Source organism: Ranitomeya variabilis, chromosome 4 (assembly GCF_051348905.1).
Source record: "Ranitomeya variabilis isolate aRanVar5 chromosome 4, aRanVar5.hap1, whole genome shotgun sequence".
NCBI classification, from domain to species: domain Eukaryota; kingdom Metazoa; phylum Chordata; class Amphibia; order Anura; family Dendrobatidae; genus Ranitomeya; species Ranitomeya variabilis.
In genome coordinates this window covers 646,290,547-646,311,208 of record NC_135235.1, presented here as the reverse complement: position 1 = coordinate 646,311,208, position 20,662 = coordinate 646,290,547, and the positions used below count along the sequence as shown (strand labels likewise).

General features: G+C 44.9%; 2 protein-coding genes across 2 annotated transcripts in view; one reads left to right on the top strand and one right to left on the bottom strand.

Annotated features, from left to right (window-relative positions):
- Positions 1-20,662, bottom strand: part of LOC143767362 (uncharacterized) — a 461,494-nt gene that overhangs the window by 76,946 nt on the left and 363,886 nt on the right. The window lies entirely within an intron of this gene.
- Positions 1-20,662, top strand: part of LOC143767348 (uncharacterized) — a 156,704-nt gene that overhangs the window by 6,081 nt on the left and 129,961 nt on the right. The window contains exon 3 of the mRNA XM_077255598.1: positions 20,389-20,568. Coding sequence (XP_077111713.1) covers positions 20,389-20,568 — 180 coding nt within the window. The remainder of the gene's footprint in view (positions 1-20,388; positions 20,569-20,662) is intronic.

Sequence of the window (20,662 nt, the reverse complement as noted above, 5' to 3'; positions counted from 1 at the left end):
ACGTTATATGGATAGTTCGTACTTCCCAAATTGCAGAGTTTTTTTCCTCCAATGTAGCTGGGGGGCACTTGACTCAAAAGTCCCCCATCCATCTTTCTCTGTGCTAAAGTGTATGTATTGAAAGAATAAGACAGACAGCACATGACTCAAATGTTCCTTTATGTTTCTCTGCTGGGAACACTGAAACATAAAACAATGAGAATTCTGGCGTCAGGAAAGAGGTGGAAATCAGAGCTGAAAAACAAGGTGGCCTAACATAATGACATACCTTAAGGCCCCGTCTCACTAAGCGATTTACCAACGATCACGACCAGCGATACGACCTGGCCGTGATCGTTGGTAAGTCGCTGTGTGGTCGCTGGGGAGCTGTCACACAGACCGCTCTCCCCAGCGACCAACGATCAGGGGAACGACTTCGGCATCGTTGAAACTGTCTTCAACGATGCCGAAGTCCCCCTGCAGCACCCGGGTAACCAGGGTAAACATCGGGTTACTAAGCGCAGGGCCACGCTTAGTAACCCGATGTTTACCCTGGTTACCAAAAAAAACAAACAGTACATACTCGCCTTTCGGTGTCCAGGTCCCTTGCCGTCTGCTTCCTGCTCTGACTGAGCCGCCGTACAGCGAGAGCAGAGCGCAGCGGTGACGTCACTGCTGTGCTCTCACTTCTCACTGTACGGCCGGCAGTCAGTCAGAGCAGGAAGCAGACGGCAAGGGACCTGGACACCGAAAGGCGAGTATGTACTGTTTGTTTTTTTTGGTAACCAGGGTAAACATCGGGTTACTAAGCGCGGCCCTGCGCTTAGTAACCCGATGTTTACCCTGGTTACCAGTGAAGACATCGCTGGATCGGTGTCACACACACCGATTCAGCAATGTCAGCGGGGCCTCAACGACCAAAAAAAGGTCCAGGCCATTCCGACACGACCAGCGATCTCGCAGCAGGGGCCTGATCGCTGGTACGTGTCACACATAGCGAGATCGCTATGGAGGTCGCTGTTGCGTCACAAAACTTGTGACTCAGCAGCGATCTCGCTAGCGATCTCGCTATGTGAGACGGGGCCTTAAGTCCTTGCGCTGAGATCTACTGTCGGATAGTGATTTGTGCTCACACTTTGTTTGGCCAACAGTTACCTTGCTTAACTTCACCATGCAAATACTAGGATTTCATCAGCTCACCCAACCAGACATATTTGAATCCAATTCTCAGTGGACATGTGCAGAGCACAGATCACCACCAACTTCCTGCCGGCCGACTCCCAGGTGAAAATGCAAATCACTCACTTGTCCAGCTCATGCAAATATTGAATGGAGGAGATGAAAATAGAATAAAAATCTGGTCCTTTATTAGTGCATCATAAAAACAAAAACAAGCTGATGTATTTCAGGCAGTACTGCCCTTAGTCATAGCATAATAAAAAATTGTATCGTAATACGTTTTTATTATGCAATGACTAAGGGCGGTGTCGTCTGAAACGCGTCAGCTTGTTTTTATAATGCACTAATAAAGGACAAGATTTTTATTCTATTTTCATCTCCTCCATTCAATATTTTCATGAGCTGTATAAGTGAGTGATTAACTTCACCATGCACGCAATTTCAGTTCTGAATCAAGTCTCTACCAGATATCTCTGGTGGGTTATCTTCCAGGAGAACAAAATAACTGGAAATTCATTATATTCTATTCATACACGTTAGATATTTATCCTTCCCAAACTTCAGCATTTGTGGGATCTTCTAATGTAGTTGGGGTCATTAGGTCAGGTATTAATAGGAAATGTGCAACTTTTTTGCAATTTAAATTCTAATTTAAATTTAGAAATGTTATTTAACATATTATATTCTTTTGGTTCTAGAAATTAACAAACTAATACCAGATTTTTTTCTTGGCAGAAGACTATGCGAGAAGCTCAGAAGGACATCTGATATCTTCAGATTTTATAAAGGATGTTTGTGGTATGATAGATGTGCATGAAATTAATTTATACATTCCAGCTATACCTTCAACCCATCAAAGCGAAGATTCATCATCTGATCATTTTCAACAAGTCCTATCTACTAATTCATTACATGCTGTTAAACAAAATAATCATTCCCAAAGGAGTGTTGAACATCAAAAAATTTACAAAGAAGAAAGACCATTTTCTTGTTCAGAATGTGGCAGACGTTTTACAATTAAATCAAATCTTGCAAAACATGAGAGAATTCACACAGGGGAGAGGCCATTTCCATGTTCAGAATGTAGTAAATGTTTTAACCAGCATTCAGATCTTGTTCGGCATCAGAGAATTCACACAGGAGAGAAGCCATTTACATGTTCGGAATGTGGAAAATGTTTTACAGATAAATCAAATCTTGGTAAACATGAGAAAGGTCACACAGGGGAGAAGCCATTTTTATGTTCAGAATGTGGGAAATGTTTTTATCAGAATGTAGATCTTGTCCGACATCAGAGAAGACATACAGGGGTGAAGCCTTTTTCATGTTCAGAGTGTGGAAAATGTTTTACCGATACATCGAGTCTCGGTAAACATAAGAGAAATCATATAGAGGAGAAGCTATTTTCATGTTCAGAATGTGGGAAATGTTTTGGTCACAAATCAGATCTTGTTGCGCATAAGAGAATTCACTCAGGGGAGAAGCCATTTTCATGTTCAGAATGTGGAAAATCTTTCAATTGGAAATCATATCTTGTAAATCATCAAAAAACTCACACAAAGGAGAAGCAATTTTCCTGTTCAGATTGTGGGAAATGTTTTAAACGGAAATCTTCCTTTGTTTCTCATCAGAGAATTCACATAATGGCAAAGACAATTTAATCTTCTGAACGTGGGAAATATTTTAGTGTAAATCCACTTTTCTCTTCTTACACATCAAAGAACTCACCGATTTAAGAAGCCATTTTCATGCTCAGATTGTGGTAAAAAAAAAAAAGTTGTATTCAGAAATCAAATTTTATCGGCAATTAAAAACCTCACCCAGGGGAGAAGCCTTCTTCCTGCTCTAAGTATGGGAAATATTCACAGAAAAAAAACACAAAAACAAAAGGCAATACACAGGAAAAAAACTATTTTCCTGAACTGTATGCGGTAAATGGTTTAACCAAAAATCATTTTATTTAACTCATTTTCTTTATAAATAGCATTAAATGCATTAAAGTAATAGGCCATCAAAAGATGTACTAATTGTCGAGGACACCTGTTTCGGGAGAGCTTGGTTTATCTGACTTTATCCAGTGACTACGAAAACTGTCCATTTCTAACTTAAAATTCCGCTTATCATGGAGAACAGGCACAAACTTTTAGGCATACCATGGTCAAAATTGGACTGGCATCGGTGGCACAAAAACTTAACCTAATTGTAAGGAAGCAGACTCAAAATGACAATAACAGCTCTATATCCATGGTGAAGCCTTGGAAACTTAGGAAGATGATTATCTAAACCACTGTGCAGCAACTCTCTTGGCAGTGTCTCATAGCCATCACTACCTGCCGGACTGCATTATCATCAAGCTGAGCTGATACAGCTCTTTTTTTAATAGGGAAAAGTATAACATTTCTTGCACTGTGATAATTATTTTCATAATTATGTATCTTATCAGAAACATACTTACATTTTGGACAGTTCTTATTCCATTGCTAAATATCTGTACTCTTTACACGCATACAATAACTCTTGATCGCAATGCAAGCTATAGAAATGTGATTTGAATATTTGTGAAATGTTTTCTTCAGGCAGCTGTCACGGGGTTACCGTGACAGTGTGGAGCAAGAAAACTGCAGCGTCTGAGAAGAAGCACTTCTCCTTCATTTTAATTGTGTATTTCTTCTGGCAGCACAGGGGTTAATCAGCCAGGTTGGAAATCCTTATGCTCAAAGCGGAGCTCGGTTAGCCATTCCTATTCCCTTTATAATCTGGGCTCTGTTACTAATCCTCATTAGAGCTAGCATTTGCTGCATGGCTAACGGTGGGAGAGGGGTACATATGAAAAGGAGAGTTGGAGGAGTTAATAGTGACTGTTGTTTGGTTTGTATGCATGGTCATTCCCTATCCTTCTCTATTTTGGTTTATTCCCCTACCTTTACACCCTGGTTCATTCCTCTGTTATATGTGAGTGAATATTTTATATGCCTGGAGTTTTCTGTTAACCCTTGTTGGTGTTGCCTTGTTTGTCGGGTTGGTGTACTACGGTGCACAGTAGCGCCCCTCTTCCCTGGGTGGGGGAAGGATGTAGGCCCCGGCTTCTTCACCTTCAGAAATATCCCGGGGAGTAAGGCAAGCTATGGCTCCCCCCTAATGTTAGGGATAGGGAAGGAGCCCCTGGTCCCGGGTCACCAGACAGCTGTCTTTCTATCTTTTATTAGAATGGCACCAGATAAAAGTTCCAGAATCATCTCCTTTACGCAATGTATCCCTGTTTTTCTTTTTTTTTTTCTTCTTCTAGCCAGGTTTGACTAATCAAAAGAGGAGATTCTGGCAAGTAAAAGGTAGTTTTTAGGGCTTCGATCCATGGACCACGGAATACTGACCTGGCCACTGAACCAGCGCCCTGACAATTTATTAGCTCATATCAACTCTTAGTCACAAAAGGCATACAGTGTTGTGCTGTACAGTCAAGGCCAAATGTTTTTATACTGACACAATTTTGATTTTCCCCAAATTTGCTTCAGGGTTTTTATAGTTACTGAAGTACAATTATAACAATTTCAGGTTTTTTTTACCTTTTATTAACAAATAAATCAAGTTTATGCAAAGACTCAATAGTTACACTGTTGACTCTTATTTTTCCATACTCCTGCAATTTTCCCTCACAGATTCTGGACCAAATCCTGTTCTTGTCTAATCCACTGCTTGAAGTAGGTGTTGGTGGTAGGGGACTCTATAATTAGGCAGGCAGACAGGGTCATCTGCCACCGAAACCGTGAATGCCGAACTGTGTGTTGTCTGCCGGGTGCACAGGTTCGATATATTGCAGATTGGATAGACAGATTGCTGGGTGGGGCTGGGAAAAGCCCAGCGGTCATGATCCCCATTGGTACCAATGACAAAGTTGGAGGTGGAAGGTCCTTAAAAATGATTACAGGGAACTAGAAGAAGCTGAATGCCAGGACCTCCAAGGTGCTGTTTTCAGAACGACAGCGGGAGCTCAGGGAGATAAATAAGTGGCTTAGAAATTGATGCAGGAAGGAAGGGTTTGAGTTCATGGAGAACTGGGCAGACTGCTACAGGCTCTACAGTAGGAACAGGCTCCACCTCAATGGGGAGGTTGCAGCAGTGATTGGGAAAAATGGTCAGACAGAAGCTTTTAAACTAGAATCTTGGGGGAGGGAGGGTAGTTGTGCTAATAAGGGGATATACAGAATAGCCAAAGAGAGTGAGACAATAGGGGTCAATGAGAATTTAAGGGGGCTGGGATATGCAAGGAAAGTAGGGAGTAAGTGTAACAAATGTGGTAATAGTATTAAATTTATGATGGCAAATGCAAGAAGTCTCGCAAACAAAATAAAAGAACTGGAGACTCTTAGGTCTGTCACAGAATACAATGTAGTGAGCATTACGGAATGAATGGATGAAAGCCATCACTCGGTAACAAAAGTTGAGGGTTACACTACATTTAGAAAGAACAAGAAAGACAAAACAGGTGGAGGGTGTGTGTTTTCATCAAATCCAACTTTAAACCTGTGCTCAATGACGACAATTGGGGTGAGCTTCAACAATGTAGAGTCAGTATTGGTAAATGTACATGGGGATGGCAATAATGGAAAGCTGCTAATTGGAGTTTGCTACAAGCCTCCTATCATAGCTGAACAGGTAGATGATGAAATTCTGCAATAAATTAAAAAGGCAGCAAATAATAATAGTCATTTTAGTATGAGGGATTATAACTATCCAGACATTCAATGGGACATAGTCTTCTAGTTGTGCTAAAAGCGGCAAGTTCTCATCCACAGTTCAGGAAAAATACTTGTCAGCTGGTACCAGGGGAGGTAATCTGCTGAATTTGGTTCTGTCAAATAGACCAGATAAAATTTCAGATCCACAGGTCGGGGAGCATTTGGAAGCAGTGACCACAATATGGTACGTTTCAATGTAATTTTCAATCAAACATTCAAAAGGGGAAATGCAAAAACCTGGAGCTTTAGGAAAGCAGATTTCAACAAATTAAGTGAAGAGCTTAATCAAGTTTACTGGAACCGTGTCATGGTAACTGGTGATACCGAACATAAATGGGGCATGTTTAAGGAAATACTACTAGAATCCTGTAGAAAACGAAAACCCTCTGGTAATAACATGTCAAGGAATAAAAATAAAAAATGATGGATAAATAAGGCAGTACAAAGTTTAAAAAGCCAAAAACAAAGGGCATTCTAAATCTTGAAGGCTGAGAAAACAGAAATAGCATGCCAGGAGTATAAAGGTCTAAATATGAAATGTAAAAAAGAAATCAAGCTAGCAAAGTTACCTAGAGAAACAAATAGCCAGCTACATTTAAATGAATCCCCAAAATTGTTATAAATACATTAATGTCAAAAAGAAAAAAACAGATGGTATCTGCCTCTTAAAAGACAATAATAACAGGATAATTATAGAGTACAAAGAATAGGCTGAAATATTAAACAGGCACTTTTCATCCATGTTCACCAATGACGTGTCTGTTCCAGTGATCTTTCAACAAGGCTAAAATCAAAGTTCACCACCTGAAATAACAAGCTTAACACAAAAAGAAGTACACTTTCGTCTGAGCAAATTAAACATTGAGAAATACCCTGGCTCAGATGTCATTCATCCACGGACACTAAGGGTACCGTCACACATTGAAATTTCCATCGCTACGACGTTACGATTCGTGACGTTCTAGCGATATCGTTACGATATCGCTGTGTCTGACACGCTACTGCGATCAGACACCACGCTGAGAATCGTACGTCGTAGCAGATCGTTTGGAACTTTCTTTCGTCGCTTGATCACCCGCTGACATCGCTGGATCGTTGTGTGTGACAGCGATCCAGCGATGTGTTCGCTTGTAACCAGGGTAAACATCGGGTAACTAAGCGCAGGGCCGCGCTTAGTAACCCGATGTTTACCCTGGTTACCAGCGTAAACGTAAAAAAACAAACCGTACATACTCACCCGTCGGTGTCCTTCAGGTCCCTTGCCGTCTGCTTCCTGCTCTGAGTGCCGGCCGGAAGGTGAGAGCAGAGCGCAGCGGTACTGTGTGACGGTACCCTAAGGGAATTGAGCTCAGTAATTGACAGATCGCTGTATCTCCTATTCTTATATGCTCTTGTAATGGGTGGTGCCACAGGATTGGAGGATGGATGATGTCGTACCTTTATGTAAGAAAGGAAAGAAGGTGAATCCAGGTAACTACAGTCCGGTAAGTCTGACATCAGTAATGTGCAATGTTTTTGAGGGCAACACAAGAAATGACCCAACACAAGAATAATATAATATGAAAACCAGCACGGATTCATGAAAGCTAGGTCGTGTCTCTATGAGAAGGTAAATGCAAATCTGAATGTAGGTAATGCGGCTGATGTGATTTATCTGGACTTTTCAAAAGCATTTTATACTGTACCACATAATGGCCTTATAATGAAGGTACAAAAGCAAGGACTAGGGGAACTACGTAGATGGGTAAGGATTGGTTAAATGACGGGAAACAGTCGTCATCAATGGTACTTTGTCTAAATGGGAAAGAGTCAGGAGTGGGGTACTGCAGGGGTTTGAACGATTCTTTTTAACCTATTTAGTAATGACCTAGTGGATGGGACTTTGTAGAATACTAATATCTGACCTTGACAACAAGAAACAAGTGTGGAATTAATTGCAGCTTTTTTGCAATTTCACCTCACTTGGAATTTTTTTTCCGTTTTCCAGGGCACGATATGTTAAAACCAACCATGTAATTTGAAAGAACAACTTCAGAAAGAGAACAATGTACCCGCGCTATAAGACAAATGCATTGATTAAACACTAAAAATATATTATGCAGCGCCCCAGAGTCCTGGTTGTTGCAGTAACGTCGCTCTGCCGCTAAGGGGGGCGATGTTGCGTCTGATTGCACTAAAGGAGTTCACCTGACCAGGTAACACTCACACTACACTTCACACTCCGGCCACCAGGGGGGGTGGTTCTATCTAGTAGGCCACTCCTCACACTCTGGTAAAACTGGGGGTTGGACAGCAAGACAGGGAGAAGTAACTGGGAAGAGCTAGAGAGAGGACCTGTCAGGGATGGGATCCTGACAGATTCCTAAGAAAGGACAAAGAGTGAGAAAACGGGAATATAGCAAAGAGGCGATAGGACCAGAAGGAGTCGTGCTGTAAGATCGAGGCAACATCCTTCTGAGGCGCAAACAGTCGGTGGCCGGAACGCCGAGAAAGTAAGAGACTTTAAGCATTACTTCAAACCACGGCAGGACAGCCAATTATAGGTTGGCTGTCTCACCCAAATAACCTAAGCAGATAACGGAGGCAGCTGTGGGAGAGGGGCGACTCTAGAGTCCCGGAAGAACTCCAGGCCTACCCCGTCATACGGGTGCGTCCTAGCCATATCATCTGGGGGACGGAGAGAGAACGAACATCAGAGGCAGACAGAATCAGTTGTGAGGACTATCCCGGGGTGCTCAGCAGGGAAGGACTACAACACATAGGCGCTAGCAGGTAGACGCTGATTCTCACCTGTAAAGGGGAACTCCTAATGTGCCTTTGGACCGGCCGGTCTCAGACAGCCCGGTTAACAGTGCTCTGGATTGGCTAACTCGAAGCCTTCAGTAAAGAGGTAAAGAGACTGCAACCTGGTGTCCTCGTTATTTACTGCGACCGGCACTCCACCGCACTACCACCACTTTCCACACCTATTATTGGGCGCCCCTCAGCAGGGTCACGGACCGGGTCTAGCCACCGTGACAATCCCAGCGCAGAGACTCAGAGGCCCTGTACCGGGTACCCCTCGGCCCTGCGGCAGTGGGGGCGCTACAATTAAATACCTGTTGGATGAGGGTGATGCTTGAAATGTTCAGTAATGGGGAAGGTCGAGTCGAAGATATGTAGAATCGGTCTAAAATAGGTGAAAAAGAGGAATGTTTAGTATAATCGTGATGTACTGGAGCGCTATGCGGCCTCTTGAATATATTGGTGCCCCCTTTAAGAGTAAAATGATCAGGTGCTACCAGGAGGCACTACTAAATAAAACTTAGTGTCTGTGAGATAAAAACGTACAGTGATGTGCAAATTAATTGGGAGAAAGCATTTTTTAAGTAAAATTGTAAGTTGGTTACCAGTCAGTGATTCAGACCAGTTTTAATATATAATATATAAATCTTGGTCAACTAGCCAGTGGAAAAAGGTAATTTTCAGAATTAGTATGTAACCGTGTATTATAACATTTGTTTTTTTTGCTTTGTCCCAATTAATTTGCATAGCACTGTATAAACTATAAAAACACTTAGCGACCCCTCAGGTTGTGAGCTATTCACATAGGGCAAGTACTACAAGTATCAGAATTTTTTTAAATGAAAGCTTGGTAGCTGTGACACAGGTATGGACGTGGATTGTTCGAAACATGTCAGTAGAAACTTGGCGGTAGCAGTAGAAAAGGTTTACTTAACTTATAGTGCTTATTGTCCTTGTTCGTTGGCTTGCAGGTGAGTTCTGCGACCGCTGTCCTGGCCGGTGACAAGCGCTTGCTCAGCCTGGAATACAGAGATCCTTGTGCGGTACTCGGCAGGACCTTCGTGACATTTGGGTCACGTGACTAGCACAGTCAAGTGGTGCCCCCAGAGGAAGTACGGATCACAGTTGGAGACAAAAAACCAACGCGTTTCGGAATGTCAGCGGATTCCTTCATCAGGGATGGCTGACATCAAGTCCTGATGTTTGTAATGGAGAAATGTCTATCAGACACCCTCATTACTAACCTGGTAATAAAAAGAAATAAACACACAAAAAAACCTGTATTGTAAAAAAAAAAAAAAAAAATCACTCAGCGACACTTTTCCTGGTTCACGCTTTTATTACAAAAGAAAAAAATCCTATTTCAGTCTGGCATAATCCAGGAAATCTGACATAGATTTGTACAAATGGAAAACAGAAAAAGAGAGAAATAAAGGCAAGGCACTGTCCCTCATTCACCAATTTATGAGAAAACAAAAAGTTCCCGTGCAGGTCCGATGTAGTCCATGGCATTCCCACGACGATCTCCTAATCCGATGTACAAAGGCTATGAAGCCGGATCCAGAGAATGAAGCTCATGGATTCCACTCGTTCAACTTTTCAGGAGCGGAATCGGACCGACTTTCTATACGCGAATGTCAGCGAGGCCTTACACTGACAATCAGACTTTATACCATACAAGTGTAAGGTACTAGCAGGAACGCGGGATGCAGTGACAAGCAGGAGACAGAGCAAGAGTTAACAGGTTCTTTATATATAGTTAACACAGCAGTAATACTCCAGGCAGGGAGTATGGGGGTAAAAGTATATGGAAAAGCACAAAGTGTTAACGGTAACAGGGTAATAACACAGGGTCAAATAACGAGTTAACTTATCAGTCTCTGGTTCCTGGATGATGGAGGCTGGAAAATCCCACAATGGTGCCGCAGGTGGCGCGAGAAGTCCCTGAGCCGGTCCTGAAGATAAGTGAAGCACTATCTCTGCATGGCGGCGAAGAGTCCTGGCCTTCCTACACGTGGTCTCTTGATCCTGGAACGGGGTGCTGTCCGCAAGCAAGTCTGGAGCACAGCAGGAGATGTACAAAGTCCTGAAGTGGAGACTGCAGTTTCACTACTACAATGTGCACTGCAGGATCGGTACTGTGTTGTGTCTGAAGTCGTCAGCGATACAGACTGGTTAGTACTGTTGAGGTAGCGTGGAAATGTCCCCTTGTGGTACACAGTCTGAGTGGAGGCCGTTATCATATCACGTGGCCCTGTCAGTTGGCATCTGTCAGCGGAGAGGGAGTCAGCCTTCTCTTGCAGCACACGCTGAGTACCCGCCAAAAGCCACGTTTTCGCGCTCAGTCCCTTTTATGTCAGATCCGCCCCAGTAAGGTGCAAAGGTCTGCTCCAGTCAGAAAGTCTTTATCCCGGCAACAATGGTGCCAGCCCCAACAGTTCCTGCCCGGACACGCAAGAGAGACCTCTAGCCCGGTCCATCTTCCTACACAAGCAGCCATCAGTGTGCTGAGATAGGGCTGTGGCGAAGTCAGTGGGCAAAGGGGAGCCCCCTCATACCCACACGAGTCCACTCCGTACACCTTGTACACACACGGCTCCGCTCCATACACCTCGTACACACGGCTCTGCTCCGTACACCTCGTACACACGGCTCTGCTCCATACACCTCGTACACACACGGTTCTGCTCCGTACACCTCGTACACACACGGTTCTGCTCCGTACACCTCGTACACACACGGCTCTGCTCCGTACACCTCGTATACACCTGGCTCCACTCCGTACACCTCATACACACACGGCTCCGCTCCATACACCTCGTACACACACGGCTCCGCTCCATACACCTCGTACACACGGCTCCGCTCCATACACCTCGTACACACGGCTCTGCTCCATACACCTCGTGCACACACGGCTCTGCTCCATACACCTCGTGCACACACGGCTCCGCTCCATACACCTCGTACACACGGCTCCGCTCCATACACCTCGTACACACGGCTCTGCTCCATACACCTCGTACACACGGCTCTGCTCCATACACCTCGTGCACACACGGCTCCGCTCCATACACCTCGTACACACGGCTCTGCTCCGTACACCTCGTACACACGGCTCTGCTCCATACACCTCGTACACACACGGTTCTGCTCCGTACACCTCGTACACACACGGCTCTGCTCCGTACACCTCGTATACACCCGGCTCCACTCCGTACACCTCGTACACACACAGCTCCGCTCCATACACCTTGTACACACACGGCTCCGCTCCATACACCTCGTACACACGGCTCTGCTCCATACACCTCGTACACACGGCTCTGCTCCATACACCTCGTACACACGGCTCTGCTCCATACACCTCGTGCACACACGGCTCCGCTCCATACACCTCGTACACACGGCTCCGCTCCATACACCTCATACACACACGACTCCACTCCATACACCTCGTACACACACGAGTCCACTCCATACACCTCATACACACACGGCTCTGCTCCGTACACCTCGTACACATGTGGCTCCGCTCCGTACACCTCGTACACATGTGGCTCTGCTCCGTACACCTCGTACACACATGGCTCTGCTCCGTACACCTCGTACACACACGGCTCCGCTCCGTACACCTCGTACACACACGGCTCTGCTCCGTACACCTCGTACACACACGGCTCCGCTCCGTACACCTCGTACACACACGGCTCCGCTCCGTACACCTCGTACACACACGGCTCCGCTCTGTACACCTCGTACACACACGGCTCCGCTCCGTACACCTCGTACACACACGGCTCTGCTACATCCACCCTGTAAACCCCTCCTGACCCCACACATAAACTTCCCCTCATCCAGCACCATGACAACCAGCACAGCAGAGTCCTGCATACACTGAGGCCCCTGATCATGTGACCCCATGACTCCTCCCCTCCTGTGACCTCATCCCAGGTCCTGTGTGCACAGAACAGCCATATATGTGGTGTGCGGCTCTGCAGGTGGAGGTAGGTGCTGGAGATTCCCCATTACTGGGCGGGGGCAGGGGGCAGTAACCCCTCCATCCCCGGAGATAGTGCCCCCAGCTCCGCCATGTGTATATGTACAGTAATAGGACGCTGGCTGTGCTCCTGTATACAGGGGAGGGCGCTCTGGTTTGGGGACAGATTATGGAGATTACAGGGAATGGAAATGTCGGGTTTTTCTCTCCGTAGAAATCTGGAGAAACTGTCATTTCCCTAATTTTGGCTGTAATAGTTTAGAATAAAGGGATTTCCCATGAAATGTCTGTGGCGTCGGTCCTGTACTGAGGACACTGATCCTGGAGGAGGAGACTGTGGGGCAGAATATGGAGAATATAAGATCTCATCACATTATAGGAGGATTGTGGGTTTTATACCGTGATGGAAATTTATGGGGAAAAAGTTGGGGCCTCATTTATCATTTCTAAAATAAGAACTTTTCCTACAGCAACCAATCAGAGCTCAGCATTCATTTCTTGAGAGACTCTGGTAAAATGAAAGCTGGAATATTATTAGTTAATATTAATAACGAATTACTATTTGGATGCTTGAAAATTGCCTCTTCAGAAATGGAGGAGCTAAAAGTCAATATCGACGCCTTCACTTTCCGCAAAGGAGAAATGTTACCTCTTTGATCTGTTAGATGCTTCTAATGGCCAAGTGTGAAATAAGCCCTTATAATTCTATAGTGAAGTGGTGGAGAATAATGTCACCCCCCTGGGATATTAGGCTGGTTTCACATTTGCGAATGGAGGGCTGCGTACGTCCTCTGTGAAGCTCTGCCCACCGCCACACCTCCTCCAGTCATCTCCGCCTACGTTGGCATGCGGCGTGCCTACCCTATCTTTACTATTAACCATTAGCTACGCAGGCCATGCCACTGTATGTGGATGCCGTCATTTTGACGGTGTGGCAACCGCACCAAATTGCAGCTCGTTGCGTTCGGCGCAGGTTGCCGCACCGTCAAAACGACGCATGCGGAGGCATCCGCTTACATCGGCATGGCCTGCGTACCTAAAGATAAATATAGCATACGCATGCCGACATAGGCGGAGCTTAGCGGAGGATGTGTGGCGGTAGGCGGAGCTTCACGAAGGACGTACGCAGCCCTCCGCAGCACCTCCATCCCCAAATGTGAAACCAGCTTTAATTAGTGTTCTGGATGGATCTCTATCTGTGAGTTGGATCTGAGAGCTGAGGTGGATAAGGACAGACTATTGGGGTCTGTGTTTATCTGGGTGGGAACCATTGGGTTTGGGCTATAACGTTTTACGCCAGCCTTGATGAGCAGTGCACTGGAGGAAGGCTATGTACATACATGTTTTGGCCATTGTCAGACGCGTATGTTCAGGAGGTATGTGCCCGACAGTGGTCACTGTCACAATGGGCCCCGGGATCCATCCACCATAGGGTCCCATTGTAGAAGTGTAGACCTCATAGTAGAGTTACAGTATATGTCATGAAAAGCTACAGGTTTACTATAAACTGTAGGCTAAATGCAGAGACACGGTGTGCATTCAGTCTGAGATGCGCCACATTCATTATGAGGTGTGCACCACCGCAGAAAATGTACTTTAGTCAGTGTCCGGAGTAGATTTCTGTCATAACTTTTGCGTTAATTGAATGCTGATTTTGTTGTTAGCACTCAGTCACGACCTCTCTCTCCGATAAGCTCCGAACACTTTTCAAAATGGTGTTAGGGTCGGCCGATACTTGTGTAAAAGGTTCAAACAGTTTTAGGCAAGAATTAAATGAAATCTTAATAATTGAGGCAAATATGTCTTTGTGATGACATAATCCAGGTGTCAAAATAATCTTTCAGCTAAATGTTTGTTAGGGCTCCTTCACACTTCAATGATTTTCTCTTCTCGTACAAGAAAAAGTTTCCTCAGTGATTTTTTTTTTTTTCACTGTAATTGTCAGTTTTTACCATACGAGTCTCATCAGTTTTTCTCGGATCAAAATAAAAAAGGAAAGTTTCTCTATCTATTCCTATCTAGAAGTCCATGAAAAACAGAAGTGTTCGGATAGCCTCCGAGTGGTGTTCAATTTTTTTTCATGATAGAGAAAATGGTGTGCACTCAGATCATAGAGGAAGAGGTGCTGGTGAAACGGACTGTGTAGCCCAAGTAATCACATAATTGTAAATCACCGCACAGTCAAAATGGGATAATGCAAAAATATTTCACAATTTTATTTGGAATAACAAAAAAGAGAGAGGAGGTTATTTTGCCACAAATGGTGCTATGCAGGAATATAGGCAGACCAAAACCCAACGCTTCGACCCTCCCGGGTCTTACTCATGGGGTTGCTTCGATCCAGGTGAGTATGTACTAGTGGCAAGATAGAAGAGAAGGACAGCCTCCTTAATACAGCTCCAGGCACTTGAAGTATGGCAGTACTCTATAATGTGTATACGCCGTAACAGGGTCTAGGATGATGTGCAAAATTTATAATCTCATTTTAGGAAAAAGGGGTTATCTGTAATTGTAATAGTTTTTCAGGTAGGTGGCCATCCCCTCAGAGCTGGGTCTGTAATGACCTGTTCTGTCTGGATAAGCGGCACTTCTGCCAACACATTCAGCAAGGTGCGGGAGCGCCGCTTATCAAAGTTTTTTCCACCTGATGAAGACGGTTTAACCGTTGAAACGCGTTGTGGTTCAACACTAAAATCCTTGTTTTGGTCTCATTTCCAGCGCTCCTAGGACCGTTATTACTGTTCTTTACTGCTTCTTTCAGCCTTTGTCTGGTAGGTATACATCTGTATACACGTTAAATGTAGAATATAGTAAGTAAATAGCAGTAAATAGAATCACAGTGGGCATGGGATTTCTATAAATCACACCCATTGTGCAAATGGGTTATGTCCAAAACGCTGCAATTCCAAAACTAGCATTGATCTTAGTGACTACCATCCTGGAGTCCAAGGCCTTTTGATCAATTCAGGATCAGGTTTCTCATTCACACTCAGAAACAACCAGAGTGCATTGAGCTCCGAAATAACTGCTGTTATGACAGTGCCTCATCCTATGGTTACAGACAGCTGAATCTAGTATTTTTGTTATCTAATAATCATTTAGACTGTGGCAGTTTGCAGATGTGGTGAGATATACAGCGGTGCGGTGACCCCATAACATTAAAGGTATTGTCCTGAAAAATGATTTTCTCTTGGGAAAGATCATCGGTGGTGGTCCAACACGTTGTATCCCCATACATCAGCTGATGTCAGCTCTTAAATAGGAGTGTCTGAAGTTCCAAACTGAACAGCAGAAAACAGTCCTTCTTGGTGTTTGCCATTTTAAAGTTCAGCATGCAGTATTGCCTTTTTCCGTAAGGCCACTTTCAAACATAATTTTCCAGTGGAAATCAATGGTCCTGGAAAAATAAAATGAATAACGCATAAATGTCATCTGTGTGATTTCCGTATTTTGATGTTTAACCCCTTCACCCCGAAACCTGTTTTCACCTTCCTGACCAGTCCAATTTTTTAAATTCTTACCACTCTCACTTTATGAGGTAATAGCTCTGGAATGCTTCAACGGATTCCAGTGATTCTGAGTTTGTTTTTTCGTGACTTATTGTTGTTCATGATAGTGGTATAATGTCTTTGATATTACTTGCATTTATTTATGAACATGTTGGAAATTTGGTGAAAATGTTGAAAATTTTGACATTTTCAAACTTCAAGGAGTTATCTAGAGGCATAGTAAGGCTGGGTTCACATTGCGTTAATGGCAATGCGCTGACGGCATCCGTTACATATCGGCACTAACGCTATGTAACGGATGTGTTGGCGCACCCATTAGCTGCCATTATGTAGCGCATCGCTAACGCATGTCATAATCGGCATGCGTTAGTGATGTGCCCTCATTCTGTGACGGACCCTCAGACACGGTCTGCAGCGTTTTCGGGTTCGTCAATGCTAGCACAGATGAAGTATCTGCGCTAGCGCGATCGCATAACGCAATCTTTAAAAGGCACTTACGTTGCGCAGTCCTTTTAACGCATGCGTTGAATGGACTGCACTAACGCAATGTGAACCTAGCCTTACAGTAATAATCGTAATGTTTTGGTTTTATTGGTGCAAGAATTTATAATGTGGTTGTGTAAGTTGTGCGGAGTACATTAGATTATAAAAGTGTGTAAGTCTGCAAGCTTTTCTGAATAAATGGGTAAACAACTTTGTTCAAGCTTGAGACGCCATGGGGTTACCACGACAGATCAGAGCCAGAAGACCGCAGCGTCTGATGGTTTCTGCTTCGAGGCTCAGAAGAAGCACTTCTCCGGTGTATTGAATGTGTTTCTTTTCTTTCAGCAGGACAGGGGTCATGTGGAAATCCCTGCATTCAGCTGTGCTCTTTTAGCCACTCCTATCTCATATAAAAGGTAGGCCTGCTGGCCAGGTCCTTATGTGAGTTAGCACTTGCTACATAGATCTGGAGAGGGAGAAGCTGGTGTTTGAAGAGCTGGAGGAGTATATTGTGCGACCGTTGCTTGGTTTGTACGCTTGGAAATTCCTCATCCTTACCTGCCTTATTTTCTTCCCCCTTCCTTCACACCCTGGTGAATACCTCTGTTATTTGCGAGAGTATATTTTGTGTGAATGGAATTTTCTTTTACCCTTGTCTTTGTTACCCTGTCTGTCGGGTTGGTGTTCTGCGGTACACAGTAGCGCCTGGGGGGTGGGGGAAGGGGACAGACGCAGGGCTGCAGTTAGGAGACAGGGCAAGGGTGGAGGCGCCGACATCCTCGCCATCTGAGGTATCCCGGGGAACAGGGTGAGCTAGGGCGCCCCCTAGTGTTAGGGCCAGGAAAGGTGCCCCTGGTCGCAGTTTATACGCCAGTCCTATCATGACATGAGATCCTTGTTCAAACTCACCTGTGGCAAGCAACAGGTGTGGGCAATATGAAAATCGCACCAGAAACCTGATATATAGGGAGAAGTTGACTCAATAGTTCATTGTGTGTCTGTGTGTGCCACACTAATCAAGGAGAACAGAAACAGAAGAGACCTGTCTGAGAACTTATGAACCAAAATTGTTAAACAATATCAACCATCTCAAGGCTACAAGTCCATCTCCAGAGATCTTGATGCTCCTTTGTCTATGGAGCGCAACATAATCAATACGTTTATAATCCATGGCACTGTAGCTAATCTCCCTGTACATGGACAGCAGAGCAAAATTTGTGAAAGGTTACAATGCAGGATAGTCTGAGTAGTGGATAAGCAGCCCCAATCAAGTTTCAAAGAAATTCAAGCTGTCCTGCAGGCTCCAGGTACATCAGTGTCAGTGCAAAATATCTGTTGACATTTGAATAAAATGAAACGCTATGGCAGGAGGCCCCAGAAGGCCCCACTGCTGACACAGACATAAAAAAGCTAGACTGCCGTTTGCCAAAATGTTTGTAAGCCAAAATCCTTCTGGGCAAGCATCTTGTGGACAGATAAGACTGTTATGCTCGTTGTTGTGCAACCACTGTGTCACGGTCCAGGGAGAGCTTGGAGGGGCGTAACTAAGTGACCACCTAGTTCTTCACTAGAGCCAATGATAGTGTGGTTAGAATTGAACCCAGATGGATGCCGGGTGCTACTCCAGGACAGACCCTGTAGTCGCGTCAGCTTACCCCCAAGGGACAGGGAAGCAGGACCAGTCAGGAACTGGTTAGTAGGAGGGGGTTCAGCTGGTGGACAGATGCTGGATAAGGCATGGCAGGATAAGCGCAGGAACACAGGACAGACTCTGGCACAGAACACAGGTACAGGCTTCAACTTGACAGGCGGAGGCAGTGGGACAGGTGCAGACAAGAAGGATCAGGCTCAGGACTGAGTAACAGCAGGATGGACAGAATGGAGTGCAGACAGGTTGGGTAGGGTCCAATTCGGGAAGCACATGTATAGGGCCCTTACAACTGGATAGCAGAAGAATTTTCTGATTCTATTGCTAAGGCACTCCCCATATGGGGAGGGTGCCTTAAGTAACTAATGTCTCCCAGCCATTGGCTGGAGACATTTTCAAAAGCACGTGCAGCCCATTAAAAAAGCGGGGAGTGTGCATGCCTTAAGCATTCTCCCAGGAGACCTACGTGCGGTCCACAGGAAGCAGAGCTGCAGGAGTGTGGGTGGGTAAGTGAAAGGGACACATGTAGAGTTACCGAGGCTGCGCTGACAGAGACCAAGAGAGAGCTTTTTGGTAAAGCACTTGTCACGGGTGTGTCAGATGCTACGCTACAGATAGTCGCTCTGCATCTGGCTGCAGAAGGTCTCTGCGTTTGGTAGTGCAGATGCTTTGTTAATCCTTCTGACTTTTGGACCCAGTGGCAACCTCCCTCTGGCTCTAAGTCTGCTTCAGGGAGTTGCCGGTGATATTCACATTTTCCATTGTGAAGGCTTAGAGCTATAGCAGTCGGCTTACTTCCTCTCTGGTGCTGTTGGACGCATTTGGTGTTACCTCTCTGAGTCTTCTCAAGCTAATTTGTTCCCCCCTTGTTTGTCTCCCTTCTACTCTTTAGTGCACAGAGGGGACTTACTTGTGCTCATCCCCCCTTCCCTATTCAGGACCTAGCTCATGGGATATACAGGGCTTAGGTTCCTGCTTGGCGATTGGTGTGGAATCAATATAGGGACAGTAGGGGAGGCAGGGTGCTATTAGATCTGCCTAGAGGTCTCCACTCCCCGTTTCCCTAGCGTTTGAGCTTCCTTCCCCTCATGTTGCAAGTAGTCTTCCCACACTGTGCGTGACAGCACATCGTTCTACTGTTTACTGAAAATGGAATGAGACCTAAAAAGAAAAGAACACATTACCTACAGTCAAATATGATGGAGGTTGAAAGATATTTTGAGGTTGTTTTGCTACTTCAGGCACTGGGTGCCTTTACTTTGTGCAAGGCATCATGAAATCTGAAGATTACCAAATGATTTTGGGTCGCAATATAGTGCCCAGTGTCCTAAAGATGACTTTGCATCCTAGGTCATGGGTTTTCCAAACATACTTCAAGAAGCACATAAGAAAAAAAAAAAATGGCTTAAAAAGCCATAGCCAGCTCACCAACCAGTCCTGCAGGTACGGAGCACGGAGGTTAGTCCTGACCCAGACGTCCTAGCTGCAGCAAATCCAATAGAAAATAGATACTCCAGCTCCGATAAAATTGAAGTCTTTATTTATCCAAAATGGTTAAAACATAGTCCTTACATTTGGTGGACCAAACAGGTGTATATAGATCACGGCTACGCGTTTCGACCTAGATTGGTCTTAATCATGCCTGTCTACCAATCAATGGTGGGATTATACAGATCCCTATGAATATGGAGGACTACACAGCAGCAGGTTTACTAGTCCTCTCATGGTAATCTCCTGCTGATGAAACTGTGATTTTATCAAAATGTTATGATTTCACATTGTCTCACCTTTTTTCCATTCAGGTCCCTACAATATTGGATCCTCTGTCTATGTAAGAGAATTTTCCTGATTGACCCACCAAGGATGGATATAGACAGGGACCAGATGGTGGAGAGGATATTACACCTCACCCTAGAGATCCTTTTCTGGATTACTAGAGAGGTGAGAGATTCTAATGACGTCACATTACATCATTCTTATCTATGGGAATAACAGATGGACAGAACTGGAGAGGTGAGGACTCTGGAAATGTCTGTAGTGAGATTTATTAATGTGTCTCTCCATAACCAGGATTACACAGTAGTGAAGAAGACCTCTAGTGAGCGCTGTCAGGCCCCTGTGTCTGAGGGATGGGGAAGACCCCTGAGCCCAATCATGGGGCCTCCACCTCACCCCCTCATACATGAGGACATCAATGACCAGAAGATCCTGGAACTCGCCTACAAGATGATTGAGCTGCTGACTGGAGAGGTGACACTGCTGGGGATGCTGGGACATTATACAGTAACACTATGAAGTGATTGGGGGGATGACGGTATCATTCTATGTGTCAGGTTCCTATAAG